Source organism: Mustela erminea, chromosome 5 (assembly GCF_009829155.1).
Source record: "Mustela erminea isolate mMusErm1 chromosome 5, mMusErm1.Pri, whole genome shotgun sequence".
NCBI classification, from domain to species: domain Eukaryota; kingdom Metazoa; phylum Chordata; class Mammalia; order Carnivora; family Mustelidae; genus Mustela; species Mustela erminea.
Window position 1 is genome coordinate 30,488,007 of NC_045618.1, and position 21,349 is coordinate 30,509,355.

The window sequence follows — 21,349 nt, forward strand, 5'->3', positions numbered from 1 at the left end:
CTTTGTCCAAAACAAACTTTCAAAAACATGGATTTGAAATCGTGACAAGTCCTTTTACAATACTTTCCTAGCCAAGGACAACCTGAAGTTCCTATTGCAATGATGCAGAAATGAAGTGAAGTCAGAGGTTACTTCTGAAGTCCTAGAAGGCGCATGGGAAGCGAGAGCACCTTCTTCCTTGGTTGTCTGTAGACCTCTCCCTTGGGTCTCTCTCCTAGCTCTCCAGGGCTCTAGCCCTTGGGACTAGCTGTTGCTTGTTAGCTGGAACCCTGCTGGAATATTTCTTTTTGGTCTGAAATGGTGCAACAACGGAACTGACCAGCCCGGCCTTCCCTGCGCCTCTCAAACTGACTCCAAGAGTGTATTCTGTAACACCCACAAGCTCTTTGCTGTGATTGCCAGAGTGAAAATCTAAGGTTTGCAAAGGTTGCGTGATTCCTTGAATGACGTTTGAAACCGGTTGCTGCTTTTGTGAGGGACTAAAATCCAGCCGTACTGGCCAGGAAGAACAGGACACCGCCGGCAAAGAGAAGGAGGGCGTGCGCGTCTCGATTTAGCAGGGTCTGTTCCTTCACCAGAAGCCTACACCTCCAGGCAGCGCTCACAGGCAGGGTCTTTCAGTCAGCAAGCAACACGGAGCTAGAGGAGCATTGTGGGTCGCTCAGACGCCCGGGGGCAGCAAGTCACCCAGGCGGCGTTTTCAGACGAATGCATTCTCTTCCTCCTCCACGGGGCTGAAGCGTTAAGCTCACGGCCCTTCCTCCCGGGTTCCGCGTCCCCGCAGCCCCGAGTAGCCCAAGCCCCTCCCCGCGCGGGTCCCTGCGGTCTCCCCTCCCCCGCCCACTGCTTCCCCAGCCCGGGCTCCTCTCTGTCTCCCCCTCCCGGACAGCGTCCGCCCGCCGCCGGCCCTCTCCGCCGCCTGTTTGTGAATGAGACGCTCGGTTTCTCAATGGAGCCGCGGGGGGCTCGGGCGGACGCGGCGCGGCCGCAGCGCTGGCCCTGAGCCCGGAGGGGGGCGCCTCTTCCTCGCTCCTTCTCCCCTTCCCTCCCTCCCGCCGCCGCGGCTTTTGAGGAACGGGGTTGGGAGGCCGCCGCCGCGCAGGTCGCCGGGGCCCGCGTCGCCGAGGACTCCTCGTTACGCTCCGGAGGAGCGGGAGCGCGGCCGAGGAAGGCTAGACGCCGAGGAGGCCGGCGGCCTTCGGGAAATTTCCGCCGCGAGCCCCCGCTCCGGGCGCAGAAAGTTCTTGAGTTCCTTATTTCCTTTTGAAATCCCGCTCGGCTGTTAGCTCCTCGCCGGCACCTCGGTTTTGTTTGTTTTGTTTTGTTTTTTTCCGGGAGAGGAGGGGGAGTGCGGGGAAAGGAGCGAAGAAAATAAAAAAGGATTTCCGCCCTGAAAAGAGCGACAGTTGTGAGAGCTTTTCCCTGAGGAGACAGAAGCGGCGTTCGCGGCCGCCCGGCCCCGCCGGCCCCAGCATGAGCGAGCCAGCCTCGGGCTGCTGAGGCGCGGAGACGCGGAAGCGGCGGCCGGCTGCTCCCGGCTCCCCGCGCTCCCGGGCGCGTTCGGTCGGCCGGGCGGCGGCGGCGGCGGCGGGATGGAGCCCACGACCGCGCCCCAGCCCGACATGGCGCCGGAGCTGACCCCGGAGGAGGAGCAGGTAAGTGGGGCCCCGGCGCGGCAGTGGGTGTGTCCGGACCCCCGAGGCCTAGGTCGGCCTCGAGGCCGCGCGCCGCCCCCCTCCCCCCGGTCCCTGGTGCCCCTTCCCCCGGCGACCGCGCCCAAGGCCGTCAGCCCCCCACACGGGGGACGCGGCTGGACGCGGCTCCCGGCCTCTTCTGTTCTTGAGGCTTGCGGGCCTCACATCGCCCCCTCCCCCCATTCCGGTGGTAATTCAAGTTCCACGTACTGGGGGGGCCTCCCTGTCCCTCTCACCACCCCCAACCCGCAACATTTGCCGGACGCCTTACTTTTCCTCTGGTCCCTCCACCCCTATAAATGTTCAGGTTATTTCCTTAAGGGTTTGTGGGGTTTTTTAAAGGACAGGCAAAGCCCCAGTTTGGGGGGAGGGCTCCTTCGGGTACCATCCCCCCTCCCGAGCAGAGCGGTTACAGGCACTGGCTACATAGATGCCCTAGATTTCCAGACGAGCACCTCGGGCTGCTCAGAGGGCTGTGACAGGCCTACTTAGGCAGATTCTGGAAGATCCAGGCCTTTTCATCCTCCCGAAGTCCCTGGCCTGGATCGCCCTATTCACTCTTTGAGAATGGGCGCATGCCTTCACCCCCACTTCCCTGCCCCCCATCTCATCTCGCTGTCTCCATCTTTCTGGAGCCTACATGGAGCTCCATTGTCCCTTAAAGCTTATGACCTTCAGTTCCCAGAAGGAAGTTGTTTGCGGTGTCATTCTGGGGGTTTGGGTAAGGGAAAAGGCCAGGGGTGTTGTAACTTTCCCTCCCCCGAAGATCGGTAAGTCTGCTACTGAGATTGGGGTACCCTAAAGCCTTTGCGCTGTCTCTTCCTTGGCACTGCCCATACCCGGCCTTAGCTATGCTCAAATATAGTCATAGTCTGATTTCATATTAAAAAAACAAAAAAAGCAAAAATAACCCTGAAATAAGAAAAAGATGAACCATATTGGTAACTCGTTTCAAGCTCTTCAGCCCTTGTTCCTAAGGACCACTTTTGGTAGCGCAGTCTCTAGGGTGGAGACAGTCTGGTTTTACAAACTAGTTTTTAAGAAGCTCTTGACTTTTCTCCTCATTTGTGGAGATGACATTTTTCACATTTGGCCTCAGACCACTGTCTTGCCCTTTCACGCCTTGAGATAAAATCAGCACGGGAGAAAAAATAGAATTCTGTTCTGTACAAGCAGTGGTAACATCCTGGTAACTGCATTTGAGTGTTAATAAAATGCTTGTCAGGGCCTAGTGTAAGCAGGTGGCCAAGGAGCCCCTCTCACTCTAGAATTAGGGAAATTTCAGTACTAAGGTATGATGTGTTAGGTTGATTTTATTTTATTTTAACATTTTATTTATTATTATTTTTTTTTATTTTTTTTTTTTTAAAGATTTTATTTATTCATTTGACACAGAGAGATCACAAGTAGGCAGAGAGGCAGGCAGAGAGAGAGAGAGGAGGAAGCAGGCTCCCCGCGGAGCAGAGAACCCGACGCGGGACTCGATCCCAGGACCCCGAGATCATGACCCGAGCCGAAGGCAGCGGCTTAACCCACTGAGCCACTCAGGCGCCCAACATTTTATTTATTATTTAACAGAGAGAGAGATCACAAGTAGGCAGAGCAGCAGGCAGAGGGAGAGGGAGAAGCAGGCTCTCTGCTGAGCAGGGAGCCGGATGCAGGACTCGATCCAAGGACTCCAGCATCATGACATGAGCTGAAGGCAACTGCTTAACCAACTGAGCCACCCAGGTGCCCCTGTTAGGTTGATTTTAAAGAGGCAAAACTTCTTCACTTCTTTTCCTTGAATTGGTCTGATTTAGAGTTTCTATGTTTCTAATACTTCAAAGCATTACTATTCCACTATGAAGATGGCAGGAGGGTACACATTAAAAAATTAAAACCAAGGAAAGTAAATTTTTAAGTATTGAAGTATTGATAAAGTCAGTGCTTTACTCTGCGTAGACTATATACATGTACCAGTGTGTTTAGTAAAAATCTTTTACAGTGAATAATGTGATGGGCATTAACGAGGACTGGATGGGAACAGTAAAATATATATTAAGATCAACAAGGGATGTGGGTTTTTTTTTTTTTTTTAAGATTTTTATTTATTTATTTGACAGAGATCACAAGTGGGCAGAGAGGCAGGCAGAGAGAAAGGGAAGCAGACTCCCTGCTGAGCAGAGAGCCCAATGCTGGGGCTTGATCCCAGGACCCTGGGATCATGACCTGAGCTGAAGGCAGAAGCTTTAACCCACTGAGCCACCCAGTCGACCCGAATGTGGGGTTTTAAAAATCATACTTTTACCTACAAAATGTCAGATTTTCTATAGGCATTTCAAAATGTTGAAACAAACATAAAAGAATAATTTCAATAGTAATTAATGCCTGATAAAATTTCATGTTTTAGTTTAATATCACAGAAGAGCACTCTTCACTGTGAAGATTTATTTAAAATGTTTACCTTAAGCAGCATCAAATTCAAATTAGTCCTATCTAAGTAGTCATCATGGGAAATGACACATTCATTCCATAATGCTGTCCCATTGCTCAAACCAGTTTTAGAACTCATTTGGAGTTGATCTCAAAGCTTGTGGTAGAATCTTTGAAGTATCTTCAGTGTTGGAAACATTTTGCTTTGATAGTCAATTTGACTTTTGGAACCCCATATCATAAGTAAAGTAGGGGATCACACTGGGTTAACACAGGTTCAGGCAAAAGTGCAGTGCATTTATGCATTTAGGTCCTTTTGAGGGTGTGTAAGTGTCAACCTTAAAGATGTTTCTGGAGCAGATCTCTCCTGAATATAGGTATCCTTCTCTACAGTCATGTGGATCAGAAACCCAGAAGTCTTCTTAGACAGTTTGCTCTACCTCAGCCCCTGAGCCTGACACATCATCAGATTTTCCTGAACACTCTTGAATTTATCTACTAATTCCACTACCACCATCACCCTAGTCCCCAAGCTATTGTCATATCCTGACAGGGCTTTTTGTTTCCTGCCTGATCCATTTGCATTCCTTTACTCTTCTTCCAGAAGACAAAGACAAATTGCACATCTAATTGCATCTTCCCTTTACCCTCTCTGCCCCTAAAATAAGCATTTATAAAACCTTTCAGTGGCTTTTCATTTCTCTTGGGATGTTACAACTCTTTTTTCTTTTTAAGATTTTATTAATTTATTTGCCAGAGAGAGTGCAAGTAGGCAGAGCAGCAGGCAGATGGAAAGGGAGAAGCAGGCTCCCCCCTGAGCAGGGAGCCTGAAGCAGGGCTCAATCTCAGGATCCTGGGATCATGACCTGAGTCAAAGGCAGACACCCAACAGACTGAGCCACCCTGGCATCCCAGGATGTTCCAACTCTTGAACATGATCTATAGTGCCTCAACCCCTCTGTGGTCTAGAGCCCTAGCTAATTCTCACACCTCATCTTTCCTCCAAACACACTTGCCTTTTGGTTGCCTATTCTTGCTATTTTCTCCTGCTACTGGGTCTTTGCACCCACGGCTTTCCCCTGTCTGGAAACACCCTCCACTGTTAACTCCCTCTTCAGCCTTCAGCTCTTAGCTTTTGCTTCCTCAGGAAGGCCTTCCTTGATTTCCCCAGTTAGGTTAGATCTGTGTTACTGGCCCTTAGAGTACCATGTACTGTCCTTTATATTCACTTTTCACAAGTTTACAGTATTTGTGGGATTACATGATTAGAAGCTCCATGAGGATCAGAACTGTGTCTGCTTTTGCTTACTGTCCTATGTACCTTGCCTAATGACTGGCAGTTAGCCTGTGGACATTCTGGAAGTACTTGTGGAATGAAGAGTGATTCTGAACGTGGATTGTATATAGGCAGCAGCATCTCCTTTTTGAGGGGCTTATAAAAATAAGGACATTGTTTATTTTGTTTTTTGTTGTTGTTGTTTAAAGATTTTATTTATTTGACAGAGAGAGATCACAAGTAGGCAGAGAGGCAGGCAGAGAGTGGGGGGGAGCAAACTCCCCTCTGAGCAGAGAGCCGGGTGCAGGGCTTGATCCCAGCACCCTGAAATCATGACCTGAGCTGAAGGCAGAGGCTCAACCCACTGAGCCACCCAGGCGCCCCAAGACATTGTTTATTTTGATATGGTAAGAATATTGTTCATTTTGACACGTAAAGTCTGAAGGTCATCATTTTTGCTTCATAGTGTCTTGTCTCGGCATGTGTTAAACTGATATTATACCAAATTCTCATTAAAAAAAAAAAAGATTATTTGGGCGCCTGGGTGGCTCAGTGGGTTAAGCCGCTGCCTTCGGCTCAGGTCATGATCTCGGGGTCCTGGGATCGAGTCCCGCATCGGGCTCTCTGCTCAGCAGGGAGCCTGCTCCCCTCTCTCACTCTCTGCCTGCCTCTCTGCCTACTTGTGATCTCTGTCTGTCAAATAAATAAATAAAATATTAAAAAAAAAAAAAAAAAAAAAAAAAGATTATTTTATTTATTTTTTTGAGACAGTGAGTGAGAGAGGAGAGAACACAAGCCAGGGTTGGGGGTGGAGGAAGGAGAACCAGAGGGAGAGGGAGAAAAAGACTCCCCACTGAGCAGGGAGCCCGATGTGGGGCTCCATTCTAGGACCCTGGGATCATGAGCTGAGCTGAAGGCAGATGCTTAACCACCTGAGCCACCCAGGCGCCCCCCCCCCCACATCTTCATTTGTAACTTTGATGTTCCTTGCCTTTATTTTTTCAGTCCTCAGCAATTAGAGAGCCTGCAGTTGAGTTACAAGAACAAGTATGCTTTGCCTTTAAGGGGCTTACATGAATAACGGGGTAATAACAGTAACTGTTTCCTGAGCTCCTGCTTTGAGTCAGACTCTGTGCTGGGCATTTCACATACAATTAATCCTCATAAGGTTGGAATTATTACCTCATTTTGCAAATAAGAAAACTCCGACTAAGAGAAGGAAGTTGCCCAAGGTCACATAGCTAGCAAGTGATGGAACCATGATTTCCACCCAGATCTGTGTTATTCTGCCTCCAGTGCGAAATATTCCATTATACTACATAACCTCTCATGAAGCAGTTAGTCAATTTACTAAGATGTCTGCATGGACATATAGTAGCCAGTTTTGTTGGTTTTTGTTTGATATGTGTATATTTAGTTTTGATGATGATGCTTAAAATATGGTTTGAAAAATGCACAGAAGAGAGGGGTGCCTGGGTGGCTCAGAAGGTTAAGCCTCTGCCTTTAGTTCAGGTCTTGATCTTGGGGTCCTGGGATAGAGCCTGGTGTCTGGCTCCTTGCTCAGTGGGGAGTCTGCTTCTCCCTCTCTACCCCTGCTTGTGCTCTCTCACTCGCTCACTCTCAAATAAATAAATAAAATCTTTTTAAAAAGATGAACGGAAGAAAAATTTTGGAAAACCTTTATTCAGCCCTAGGTACTGTCAATAGAGACATATTATCCAGTCTATGCAAGAATATGTGATGAAAGTACTCTGTGGGAAAATGTGTTGTTGTTGTTTTTTAAAGATTTTATTTATTTATTTCAGATAGAGTGAGAGAGTGTGCGAGCAGGGGCAACAGCAGAGGGAGAGGGAGAAGCAGGTTCCCCACTGAGCAGGGAGCCTGAGGCTGGTCCTGGGATCTTGACTTGAGCTGAAGGCAGATGCTTAACCTTCTGAGCCATCTAGGTGCTCCCCCAAAATGTTTTCCTTAAGATAGAGTTGTCTGTTCTCCATTTTGAGGTGTGGTCACAATAAAAATTTAATTTTTTAATTTCTTTATTTTTTTTTTTAAGATTTTATTTATTTATTTGACAGAGATCACAAGCAGGCAGAGAGGCAGGCAGAGAGAGAGGAGGAAGCAGGCCCCCCGCTGAGCAGAGAGCCCGATGCGGGGCTCGATCCCAGGACTCTGAGATCATGACCTGAGCTGAAGGCAGCGGTTTAACCCATTGAGCCACCCAGGCGCCCCTTTCTTTATCTTTTGTACAAGAGAAATAACTATTCATGGAGCAAAATATAAAGAGTATTATCTCTCCAGACTTTAAAAAGCCAGATGTTTTGTGTCTGGAATGCATTTTTTATATTTTATGTGTAAATATAAAAGCCTTTCTTAGTGGGCTGGCAAAATTGTAAATCTGGCAGTATGAAGGGTAATTTCTACATATCAGTACTCATGTTCATTCTTTTTGATTTTACTTATTTATTTATTTGACAGAGATCACAAGCAGGCAGAGAGACAGGCAGAGAGAGAGGGGGAAGCAGGCTCCCCGCTGAGCAGAGATCCCCATGCGGGACTCTATCCCAGGACCCCTGGGATCATGACCCAAGCCAAAGGCAGAGGCTTTAACCCACTGAGCCACCCAGGTACCCCACTCATGTTCATTCTTAATTTTTTTTTTCCTTTTCCATGGACCATCTAAGTTATTTATTTAAGCCATCTCCTGTTATAAGCAAAGGGATGGAAGATCAGTATATTGGTCATCATTTGATACAAGTGAGGAAAGTGTGCTTAAGGTCCTGTAGACTTTTATTTTCTTTTTAAAGGTTTTATTTATTCATTGACGGACAAAGAGGGAACACAAGGAAGGGAAGCTGGAGAGGGAGAAGCAGATTCCCCACTGAGTAGGGAGACTGACATGGGACTCAATCCCCGGACCCTGGGATCATGATTTGAGCTGAAGGCACATGCTTAATGACTGAGCCACTTAGGCACCCTGGTCCCATAGACTTCTCTGGTCTGTGTGCAGAGTCATGGTCCAAACCAGTGCTGTGGTCCACACTGGGTGGTGGTCCAGGTTCTCTTTATTCATCTTCATACTGGTTGGAAGTGGATTCACGTGAGAGTTATAGAATAGAGTATGATTACCATCTCCCCAGGGAAGGGGCTTGGCCCTGATGTGGAGAAGGGGCTAGGCGAGGAACTCAGGTCTCCCATGATGCGACCTCAACCTCGACCTCAGGAAGACATTCAGCATGGTCACTCCCATGTAGGGGAGCGCTACAAAGTAGGGGAGGGCCTTCCACATGCTGAACTGAGCCCTCTTCCCTGTGGGCACCACTTGACATGGACTACCCCAGCTGTCCCCTGGACCTAGCAGCGCAGACAGTGGGGACACAGCAGTCACCACTGCCGCGATGTTTTACCTCCATTCTTATTTTGTTATTGTCTTAATTTTATTTTCCCAGAGCATATACATATATTTGTAAGTGGACCTCAAGTAGGTAATTTTATTGAATTTGCTATGTAATTATAATTAACTTGACCATAAAGGATTATTAAGTATTTCTTAATTTGTCTGTTTTATGTCTAAAACCTACAGAAAGTTGAGTGGGGCTCCCTGGTTATATCTGTTTGAACATAAGTTGTGAGAACTCCCTCTTTGTAATAAACCATAAAATAAAGATTCAGCTAGGATTCTAAGGATATTCAAATTCTGCAATAGATTTTTAGGGTCTTTTGATTTTGCATGGATTTCCCAGTAGTGATTGATAGGATAGAATAATTAGTTTTCTAAAATGCTTATGCATTTATATATGTTTTCATTTTAGACCAAAGGCGATTTTAATAACTTGTATAGTGCTTCTCTCACATTAAAAATAATTCATGAGGGCGCTTGGGTGGCTCAGCGGGTTAAGCCGCTGCCTTCAGCTCAGGTCATGATCTCAGGGTCCTGGGATTGAGTCCCGCATCGGGCTCTCTGCTCAGCAGAAAGCCTGCTTCCCTCTCTCTCTCTCTCTTTTTCTCTGCCTGCCTCTCTGTCTACTTGTAATCTCTCTCTGTCAAATAAATAAGCAAAATCTTTAAAAAAAAAAAATTCATGAATTTCTTTAAAGTTGCTGTAACAAATAATATTTACTTTAAGAACCTCTAAAGAAAATTTCTATTTTAGAGTTAATGTTGTTTAGAACATTATTGTAAGGATTAATAAGCTAGTGCATGTAGTTACCTAGTAAGCATTCGGTAAAGTTAGCCATTATCATGATATTCTCCATCTTTGTTTTGTTTTAAAGATTTTATTTATTTATTTGTGAGAGAGAGAGAGAGAGAGAGAGCGAGCACAGGCAGGCAAAGGCAGAGGGAGGAGCAGGCTCTTCCGCTGAGCAAGGAGCCTGATGTGGGACTCGATCCCAGGATGCTGGAATCATGACCCCGGCCGAAGGCAGCTGCTCTACCAACTGAGCCACCCAGGCGTCCCATATATTCTCTATCTTTGAATAGTGAAAGACTTAAGAGTTAAGTTAGGTTAAACTAATCCCAAGGGGGAAAATATTTATATTCACCCAACGGACCATCACTTAGCATGGATTCTTATATGTAAATGCCAGAGAGTAATAATCTTGTGGGGCCCTGGGTCACTCAGCCTGTTGCATGTCCCCTCTTGATTTCAGCTCAGGTCTTGATCTCAGGAACCTGAGGCCCAGCATAGAGCCTACTTTAAAAAAAAAAAAAAAAAAAAGTGAATAGGCATGCCTGGATGTCTCATTCAGTTAAGCATCTGCCTTTGGCTCAGGTCATGATCACGGAGTCCTGGGATCAAGCCCTGCATCAGGCTCCCTGCTCTGCAGAGAATCTGCTTCACCCTCTCCCTCTGCCTGTCACTCACCCTGCTTGCTCTCTCTCCCTCTCTCTCTCTCTCAAATAAATAAATAAAATCTGAAAAAAATAATAAAATTGAAAAAATAGTTATCTTGGAACTTTATAATGTGGTTTCAAAACCTAATTCTGTGCTGTGGTTTATGTTCTTATAACACGGATCAAGTAAAGTTAAAATTTTAACTGCCTTGCAGTGGACTTCAAAGATTTTTGGCATTTTTCCCAAGGACAAGGGTTTTGTCCTGGTTCTTGTGGCCAAGAACTTCCCTTTTCCCACAGCCTCACATGTCCTGTGCTAAATGTCATCTCTCCCCCCAGAAGTAACCATACGTCAAGGACCAGATGATTCATAGTATTAAGTAGGGGCCTTCCAGAGAGGCAAAGAAGATGAGGTTTCGAAAGGTGAAGAATTCTCATTATTTTTGTTATTGCCAGTAACTACTGATACTGTAATTAACAATCAGGTAAAATCTCATCTGGATGTGAGAATTTTATTCTTAAAATTTCTGAGCATATCAAGGGTCTTGGACTTCGCTTTTGTGAATATTAGGGAACCTGGAGGGGCACCTGGGTGGCTCAGTGGTTAAGCATCTGCCTTGGGCTCGGGTCATGATCCTGGAGTCCTGGGATCGAGCTCCACATCGGGCTCCCTGCTCAGTGGGAAGCCTGCTTCTCCGTCTCCCACTCCCCCTTGCTTGTGTTCCCTCTCTCGATGTCTCTCTGTCAAATAAATAAATATATATATATATATTTTTTAAACTTGACAGAGAGAAACACAGTGAGAGAGAGAACACTAGCAGGGGGAGTGGGAGAGGGAGAAGCAGACTTCCCACTGAGCAAGGAGCCCAATGTGGGGCTCGATCCCAGGACTCCAGGATCATGACCTGAGCCCAAGGCAGATGCTTAACCACTGAGCCACCCAGGCTCCCCATAAATAAAATCTTAAAAAAAAAAAAAAAAAAAAAAAGGAACCTGGAGGTTTTCTCAAAGGAACCTGACCTTTAGTACTTATTAATGACTTGAAAAGTAAGACAGACCCTGCTTGGGAAAGGAGCAGAACTATTTCACAGAAGTAAAAGTTAAAACTCGGAAAAAAAAAAAAAAGTTAAGACTGGTAGGTCAGTATATTTGAGTCTCCTTCTCTGACCTGTATACCTTTATTATATTGGAAGACTTAGTAATTCTGTCTTCTAAATATTAACCCTCATTTTATTAAAAATGTTTTTCTTTTATTTTTTTGAGTAAGCTCTACTCTCTATGTGGGTTTGAACTCATAAATCAGAGGTCAAGAGTCACATGCTCTACCGACTGAGCCAGCCAGGTTCCTCATTTATGCCCAAGAACAGAACGGCTGGTCCACTGCAGTGTCAAGATTAGACGCCGTCGCCGGACTCTGATTATTTGTTCAGATACTAAAAACCTGTAGTGCAATTTCAGCCATGTCACACTTGTTCTACCATTTTCCCTTGATGTCTCACGTAATTGGGGGCATTTTCTTTTTCCAAATCAATCATTATCACATTTGCCCCCTATGCATACTTCTGTACCAGACCTCCTTGGTTGCTTTTCCCGGCCACTGGCATAGGTCACTGTTTTTGTTTGTTTGTTTTTTAAGATTTATTTGCATGGGGGGGTGGGTAATGAGCCCACATGACTGAGCAGGGGGAGGGGCAAAGGGAGAAAATCTCAAGCAGAATCTGCACTGAGTGAGAGGGCATCATGGAGGGTTCCATGTGGGGGTTGATCCTACGACCCGAAGATCATGACTCTGATCATGAGCTGAGTGGAAACTGACAGCTGGATGCTTAACGACCTGCGCCACCCAGGAGCCCCTGGAATAGTCACTGTTTTTTATTCCTCTTCCTCTGGAGTAAGGGTAGATGTTCTTCAGACTGGTATTTAATCTGCACTCTTCAGTGCTGGAGGGCCTGTACCTATTGGAATGGATACTTTCATATCTGAATTTGGAAAGATCTCTTGAGTACCTAACTGAGATGGTATGGGATAGGCAGCAGGATAGGGGTGGTAGTCTGAGAGGCTCTAGAGCCCATGGGAAGAGTTTTTATTAAAGATTGGTTATCTTTTAGATCCAGATTATAAAATAGACCAAAACAGTAGATTAGAAGTGACTTTTTTTTAGTTTCTGCTTCTAAGAAAAGGATTCCATTTTTCTCTAAGAAAGTTTCTGTTTTACGTATTCGTTTCCAATGAAATACCAAACCCATCCAAAACACGCAGGCATAGTTCTTTTTTTTTTTTAATTTTAATTTTAATTTTTATTTTTATTTTTTTTTAAAGATTTTATTTATTTATTTGACAGAGAACACAAGTAGGCAGTGAGGCAGGCAGAGAGAGAGGAGGAAGCAGGCTCCCTGCTGAGCAGAGAGCCCGACGCGGGACTCGATCCCAGGACCTGAGATCATGACCCGAGCCGAAGGCAGCGGCTTAACCCACTGAGCCACCCAGGCGCCCAATAGTTCTTGTCTTTTTATCCATCATGGGTGGCCCAGATCTGACTAGGCTTAAGGAATTATGATGAAACCAGAATTTATTCTCAGATTTTATTTTATTTATTTATTTATTTAAAAGATTTTATTTATTTATTTGACAGAGAGAAATCACAAGTAGATGGAGAGGCAGGCAGAGAGAGAGCGAAGTAGGCTCCCTGCTGAGCAGAGAGCCCGATGCGGGACTCGATCCCAGGACCCTGAAATCATGACCTGAGCCGAAGGCAGCGGCTTAACCCACTGAGCCACCCAGGCACCCTATTTTTTTTTTTATTTATTTGACAGAGAGAGTGAGATCACAAGTAGGCAGAGAGGCAGAGAGAGAGGGGGAAGCAGGCTCTCCACCAAACAGAGAGCCTGTTGTAGGGCTCGATCCCAGGACCCCGAGATCATGACCTGAGCTGAAGGCAGAGGCTTTAACCCACTGAGCCACCCAGGTGCCCTGCTAGGCAGATTTTAGAGAGAGCCATCTCTCTAAAGTACTGAGTACATCTCTTTAGTACTGAAGTTTCTGTGAATTGCTTGTTTATTCCTTGAACAACTGGGTAATCTTTACCTTTGCTTTTATATATGCCATTATTAGATGATATGTATCATTATTAAAATAATCCTTTAAAAATAGTCTTCTAGACTCTTTGCAATGACCATATATTTCTTTTATAATTAAAATCAATTACATCTTGTAAAAAGTGTTGCATGCTCTATACAAATTGGGATTATATTATTTCATTGCTGAGATCCCAGTATTTAAAATTTTTTTTTCCGAGTTTCTGTTTCTCAGGTGAGTGAGGTGATTATTATGTATCAGTCTCCTCCTTTTCATGTTAATGTTAACGGAGAGGAAGATTATAAACAAAATACAGTATGTTCATTCAGCAGTCATTTATTGTCCACTATGTACCAAGTTCTTAAACGTGGACAAGGAGCTCTCTGTCTTGTGAGGAATTGCCCTCTAGTTCTCTCTAAGCAGTTCTTGAATTGTGGGGTACCCACCAAGGAAGAGGACCTATACCTTATATGTAGAAATACTTATACTCAATCTTCTCTGCATCCTTGTAGATTGTGAGGGTTCAAAATACATTTACTAAAGAATAACTGAAACTATATTGAAATTATTTATTCCTCACACAACCCAGGAAGCTGGTATTGTTTCGCTCAGGATGATTGCCTTTGTGATAATACGGATGATGTTCAGAAGCTTTCAGTAATTTACAAGGAGGCAGCACTGGGACTCAAGCTCTGCTTAAATGCAACACTCTTTCTAGTAAACATCATTTGTTTTACCTGCATGTTTCTATGTATGACCTACCTATATACATATACACCAAAACTAGCTCTCTTGGCCTTTGGGGATTGAACATCCCTAGTTTCTGCCATTTGCAAGTTTTCCTACAGAGATGGGGCTACATTGTTGCTAGCTGCTTATTGTACACTTACTTCCTTTTAAGATTTTATTTATTAGAGAGAGCACAAGTAGGCAGAGAGGCAGGCAGAGAGGGAGAAGCAGGCTCCCCGCTGAGCAGAGACCTTGATCTGGGGCTCAATTCTAGGTCCCTGAGATCATGACCTGAGCCAAAGGCAGACGCCCAACTGACAGAACCACCCAGGCACTCCTAATTATACATTTATTTATGAACAGAATTATATGCCTTAATGGGGTTAGTGAGCTTGGGGGTTCACGTAGGCTTCTGGCTGTACCTCTCAGAATGTCATAGGTCTCTTCTTTGTCTTTATAATGCCAGTTTTTAGTTTTCTATATGTAGAGTTTAATCTTTTGTATATGATCATCCGCATAATGGGGAAGCATATATAGTATACTTGCTTACTAATAACTAGGATGAAACTACAGCTTTTTAAATTGTTTTCCCCAGGATACCTTCACATTGCCTGTTTTTTTGGCTGTACTTAAGTTCCTACTGGAGTTTATTTCTCAATTCTTGCCAAGTGTAAAAGTAGAGGAAAATTTTTCTAAAAAGAAAAAAGAGATTTTTTTCTCCTTGTTTTTACTTTTTCTAAAAATATTTTATTTATTTGAGAGAGAGAGCAAGAGAGAGAGAACACAAGTAGGGTGAGGGGCAGAGGGAGAAGCTGACTTTTCTGCTGAGCAGGAAGCCCATTGCAGGGCTGAATCCCAGAACTCCAGGATTGTAACATGGGCCAAAGGTAGATGCTTAACTGACTGAGCCAGCCAGGTGCCCCTTATTTTTACTTTCTGTATGCACAGATTTTCTCTTTCTTGGATTCATAAAGGGAAAAAAAAAAAGAGTTGCTGAGAGGAAGTCCTGAAACCTTGAACATAATACATGAGCACAAGAAAAAGGTGTTTGTTTTTATGTTTTTTTGTTTTTTTTTTTAAATTGTTTGTTTCACTGAGAGTTTAGGTCTTCCATGCCAGGAAAACCCCCAAAGTGAAGAGAAAATGATATTTCTAATGAGGTTAGGGACTTCAAATTGATATAGCTAGCAAGATTAAAATATACAGGATTTCCACTATACTTTTGTTTTAAAAAACGTAACCACCCATCCCTTTTTCCTTTGGCTACCTAAAGCACCATTTTTCTTTAAAAAAAAAAAAAAGTTTTTTTTTTAAATAAAAATTTTAAATTATTTATTTATTTGTTTGTATGATTTTATTTATTTATTTGACAGGGGGAGAGAGCAGGGGGAGCAGCAGGCAGAGGGAGAAGCAGGCTCCCTATTGAGCAGGGAGCCCAATGAGGGGCTCAATCCCAGGACTGTAAGCCAAAGGCAGCCGCTTAACTGACTGAGCCATCCAGGTGCCACCAAAGCATTATTTTCTTTCTTGACTGATATCAAACTAAGGAAATACTAGGTTTGGAGATGATTTTTGAGAAAGAAGCAACTGGAAATTTGTGTTTTGAATAAAAATGCTTGGAACTCTATTTAGAACCTCTTATTGTTGTAGTTCCATCCTTATGGTGCTTTAGATACTGGTAAAAGTCCACATCAAAACTTGAGATAGTAACAGTGGCTGAGCATTACCTACTAGGATGGCTATAATTTGTTTTATTTTATTTTAGTATTATTTTTTAAGATTTTATTTATTTATTTGACAGACAGATCACAAGTAGGCAGAGAGGCCGGCAGGGAGAGAGAGGGGGAAGCAGGCTCCCTGCTGAGCAGAGAACCTGATGTGGGGCTCCATCCCAGGACCCTGGGATCATGACCTGAGCCGAAAGCAGAGGCTTTAACCCACTGAGCTACCCAGGTGCCCCTCTTTTTTTTTTTTTTTTTTTTTAAAGATTTTATTTATTTATTTATTTATTTGACAGAGAGAGAGACACAGCGAGAGAATGAACAGAAGCAGGGGAAGTGGGAGAGGGAGAAACAGGCTTCCCACCAAGCAGGGAGCCCGACTGAGCCAAAGGCAGACGCTTAACAACTGAGCCACCCAGGCACCCCCATAATTTGTTTTAAAAGAGAAAGAAAACAACAAGTACTGGCACTGTTGGGAATATAGAATGGTGCAGCCACTATGGAAAACAGTTTGGTGACTCTTAGAAGATTAAGCATGCAAGTACCATATGACCCAGCAATTTTACTGCTAGCCGTATGTCCATGTCATAGCAACATTATTCACAGTAATCCAAAGGTAGAAGCAACTTGAGTGTCCATCGACAGATGGATAAACAAAATGGGGTATGTACATACAGTGGACTATTAGCCTCAAAGAGGAATGCAAAGAGGAATACATATATTCTATAATGTAGATGAACCTTAAAAACACTATGCTTATTGGGGCACCTGGCTAGCTGAGCTGATGGAGCATGTGACTCTTATCTTAGGGTTATAAGTTTAAGCCCCACATTGAATGTAGAGAATACTTAAGAATAAAATCTTAGGGATGCATGGGTTGCTCAGACAGTTAAGCATCTGCCTTCAGCTCAGGTCTTGATCTCAGGGTCCTGGGATTGAGTCCTATATGGGCTCCTTGCTTAGCAGGGTACTTGCTTCTCCCTCTGCCTGTCACTCCCCCTGCTTGTGCTTTCTTTCTTTCTCTCTCTCTGACAAAATATATTTCTTTAAAATTTTATTTATTTGGGGCACCTGGGTGGCTCAGTTGGTTGGCGGCTGCCTTGGGCTCAGATCGTGATCCTGGAGTCTCAAGATTTTGTCCCACATTGGGCTCCCTGCTCAGCGGGGCGTCTGTTTCTCCCTCTGACCTATCACCTCTCATGCTCGCTCTCATTCTCTCTCTCTTAAATAAATAAATAATCTTAAAAAAGAAAAAATATTTTATTTTCTTATTTGTCAGAGAGAGTAGGAACAGGGCAAGTCTCCAGACCAGCCCCTGGGAGCTTGTTAAAAATGGAGATATTTGTTTCACCTCATACCTACTAAATCAGTAAGGTATAACAATCCGCATTTCAATGGTTTTCACTCAAGTTTGAGAACTAGTGATCTAGAGAATAAGTAGAGTGCTCTTTCATTGGTGGGTGAATCATTTAAAAATGTGTTTAGATACCTAGGCTCACTTCAGGAAGGGAAGACCTAGATTTACAAATTGAGTCTAGAACTGTAGGTATAGAACTAGTTTGAACTGGATGAGAGCTCCAAGAGGTATCTGATTTTGGACTAGAACTATACTGGTCCCTGGTAAAGGAACAGTAAGAGGAAGCTCTCAAAAGATAAGCATTTACCATGGTTTCTCTCATCCAAAGAAAGAGTAGAGCATCTATCTACTTGAAAAACAGAAATGGAACCACACTGTGTACTTGTTTAATACAGCAGGGCATTGAGACACCTGATGTCCATTGCAGATGGCATTCCCTAGAGAGATGCTTGGCTTCCAAGGGAGTACTGAATGAAAGGAGACACAGGCTGTTCTGATTCAGCCAGGAATACCTGCCAACTTTGACAAGGCTATTGCATAGGGAAGCTCGTGTTACTGCAATGTCAGTTGCCCCGATAATCTGGACCTAGGAGTTGCCAGATTTTATTTTTCAGGTCCTGCCAGGGAGCTGAGCCTAGTCTAATTGGATTTGAAAATGGGGTGCTGTAGTGAGGACAGCCAGATTGCAGTTAGTTTTTCCAGGCCTCCTTCTTTGTATGTTTGTAAATGGCCCCTTAGGTATAGTAAACTGTTCTACTCTTACTGTTTTATGAGCCTGCGTAGGTTTGCCCCGAGTTGATCTGACAGCTTCCTTAGTTTGGGAGGTATGGATCCAGTAAGTTTGAAATGGCTGAGGTCTGAGATGGCTGATGTTGCCTAATGCAGTCTCTGGCCAGCTGTATCCCTTTCAGGGGTGATGGAGCTGTAGGTTATGGAGACATGTAGGAAGAGTCCCAGTTTCTTGATTATGTGATGAAGACGCAGGATTCAGTTACCTAAGGCACAAGTTGTGGGCCTTATCTCAGGAAAAAAGCAAGGGACTAGTTAAATTTGGTGTAGATAAGCAGTAGCAGCTCTAATCTACAGGTCAGGTCCAGATTAGCAACAGGTCTGACATGCCAGGCTCTAGAGTTTTAAGGTAGAAGTCATTGGGTCACTCCTGTCATTTCCATGCGATATTGGCAAAGTTGAATTTGAGGTGCATGTGGGGAGAAGTTAGAGGGGGTGGGGGAGAGAAAGATGGAGAAAAGGAGATGAAGATGAAGGAAGAAATGTTTTAGTTATTGAGAAACAGAAGCCCTTGAAGGGTTACTTCACTTGTGTGAAGTGGAGGAAATAGAGAACAGGGAAGGAAGGAACTAGTTACTCTGTTTTCTTTTTCTTTCTTTCTTTCTTTTTTTTTTTTTTCCTAGTTACTATGTTTTCAAAGCTTCTCAACATTCTGATCTTTTCCTGAATTGATTATAATTTACCAGTGACCTTAAAATTTAGTACTTTAGGATTGAAGACGGTCTTACAAATAAAGTCTGGTAGGCCTCCTTGTTTTGGGCTTACTTGTTTTGGACACTGTGCTTCTGTAATGTGTTCCAAATTTGCAATAATTTTTGGCAGTCTTAAGCAGACTGTTGACTCATAGGTTCAAGTCAACTGAGATCCCTAACTCTTTTCTTAATGTGTTACTGTTAAGTTTCTTCTGGTGCTTCTAAAATTGATTTTCTTGCACTTATTTTATAATTTTAATTAATTTTGTTAGATTATAATGTTCACTGAACATTTTGTGAACATTTTTGTTAAGCCTAATATGCCAGAACTTTACAAATATTACCTTTTCTCCCATCTTACAACAATTATGAGGTATAATTCCACTTTTATAAAATAGAAATTAAGGCTCAAAGAAGTTAAATAATTTGCTTACATTCAAAACAATGAAGTGAGGAGGGGTGGGTAGGGAGAGAAGGTGGTTGGGTTATAGACATTGGGGAAGGTATATGCTATGGTGAGTGCTGTGAAGTGTGTAAACCTGGTGATTCACAGACCTGTACTCCTAGGGCTAATAATACATTATAGGTTAATGAAAAATTAAAAACAAACAAAAAAAATGAAGTGATAGAATCTGGTATTCAGATCCATCTGACTGACTCCAAAGCCTCTTGCTTTTGAATATCATCCTTTGCCTTTGTTAGATCCTGTTTTGATCTTTTAGATCTGTGATCTGTTTTAAATATACTTGTTCTCAAGGCTAAAGGCCCTCTCATATGGTCAGCTTGACCCAGTGCTGTTAAGTCAGTCAGTCATTTATAGCAGTGGGACCAGGCCCGAGATGGATGCAGGGCAAATCAAGGGAAAGAGCATGGCCTTTAGAGTCAGATTTGGTTTTGGAATCTTGGTTGTTATTATCAACCTGTGCTATGACATGGCAAGGTCCTTGACTTGTCTGGGCCTCTGTTTCCTTATATGTAAACACCTTAATATCCACAAATGGGCCTGTTGGAAAGGGTAAATCAAACAGGGATGCAAGGTACTTTAGGTTATGTCCCATCCTAGCATACTGTAGGCTTTGAGTAAGCATTAGTCTACTTGTCTCCCTCCTTTCAGGGAATTCCTTTATTTTTATTTATTTATTTATTTATTTTTCAGATTTTATTCATTTATTTGACAAAGAGACACAGCAAGAGAGGGAACACAAGCAGGAGAGGGAGAATCAGGCTTCCTGCTGAGCAGGGAGCCTGACGAGGGGCTCAATTCCAGGACCCTGGGAACATGACCCAAGCCATAGGCAGATACTTCACTGACTGAGCCACCCAGGTGCTGCCAGGGAATTCCTTTAAAATCTTTTTATTTGAGGGGGTGCCTGGGTGGCTCAGGTGGTTAAGTGTCCAACTCTTGATTTTGGCTCAAGTCATGTCTTCAGGGACTTTGGCTCACTGAGCCACGTTGAATTGAGCCACACCCAGCGAGGGGCCTGCTTAAGATTTTCTCTCTCTCCTTTTGCCATGTCCCCACCTCCATATCCCTCCCCCTGTGTGCACTGTCTCTCTCTTTCCAAATAAATAAAATAAATAAATATTTTAAAAATTGCCTAGGTATCTTGTTAAAATGCAGATTCTGATTCAGTATGTTTGTGGTGAAGCCTGAGAATCTGTATGTGTGACAAGCTCACAGGTGAGGCGAGTGCTGCAGACTTAACTTTGAGTAGCACTGTTAATGTATTCCAGTTCTTTGTTTTTCAGTCTACTTGAATTCTTTTTTGAAAGACTTGTTTTTAGAAAATCACTTCTTGTAATTGCTAGCCCCCTTTCTAAAAGCTCAAAGTTCACCTTTTTGAAAACAAAACCCAAAAAAACCATTGGCCAGGGCTAGGTGTGTCTGCATGTATGTGGAAGAAAGATAAGTTGTGCAGTTTGCCAGATTGATGCCAGTTCTGTTAGAACTTTTGTAACCCTCAGTAGACATCCCCTCTTTGAAATTAGGACTGTGTTTGTTCATACTCAAGTTTTAATACCTTGTTCATCCTTAAAGTTCTGCAGCAGATGTTCATCAGGCTCCCCTGGCGTTTTCAGGATTGTTAGATTTTGCAGGTCTGGAGGCTTAAACTGATTTGGAATAATTGGGGGCTCTGTTCTTTTGAGCTTTCCAGAAGGCTTATTCTTCCCCTCTTCAAGTTGAAGATTATACTTGTTGATAGAGAAATGGAAGAAGAGTTGATCTAGACAGTTCTAACAGAGCCCTTTTTTGTTAGCCTTACATTTATTAACTAGCCTTCCTTCATTCTGGGCAGTGACTTTCCTGACACTTTTCCTTTAGATCAGAAACACCATTCTGTTATGTTTTTGACTGTGCGGTCTTCCTTTGTCCATGTATATGTTAGTGGATGTTCTGTTAACATCTGTACTCAACAGAGTATGCTGTGCAACCAGTCTCTTCCGATTGCTCTCTTTTTAAATTCATATTGGTATAACTTGTAATTAATTGAATAATTGTCAGAATCTCACTTTTGAAGTTTTCTTTAAAAAATACTAGCATTGATATTCTCTTTAGAATTTTAGATTTTGAGGGGCGCCTGGGTGGCTCAGCCCTTAAGTGTCTGCCTTCTGCTCAGGTTATGATCCCGGAGACCCTGGATCGGGACTGCATCAGGCTCCCTGCTGGGCAGGAAGCCTGTTTCTCCTTCTCACAGTCCCCCTGCTTGTGTTCCCTCTCTCACTGTGTCTCTCTCAAATAAATAAATAAAATCTTCTAAAAAAAGAAT

At 43.7% G+C, this 21,349-nt stretch overlaps 1 protein-coding gene across 1 annotated transcript in view; it reads left to right on the forward strand.

Moving 5' to 3' along the window:
- The first annotated feature begins 861 nt into the window (after window positions 1-861).
- PTPN9 (protein tyrosine phosphatase non-receptor type 9) overlaps window positions 862-21,349 on the forward strand; it is an 88,669-nt gene continuing 68,181 nt past the window's right edge. The window contains exon 1 of the mRNA XM_032342389.1: window positions 862-1,655. Within this exon, the coding sequence (XP_032198280.1) occupies window positions 1,593-1,655 (63 nt within the window). The 5' untranslated portion in view covers window positions 862-1,592. The remainder of the gene's footprint in view (window positions 1,656-21,349) is intronic.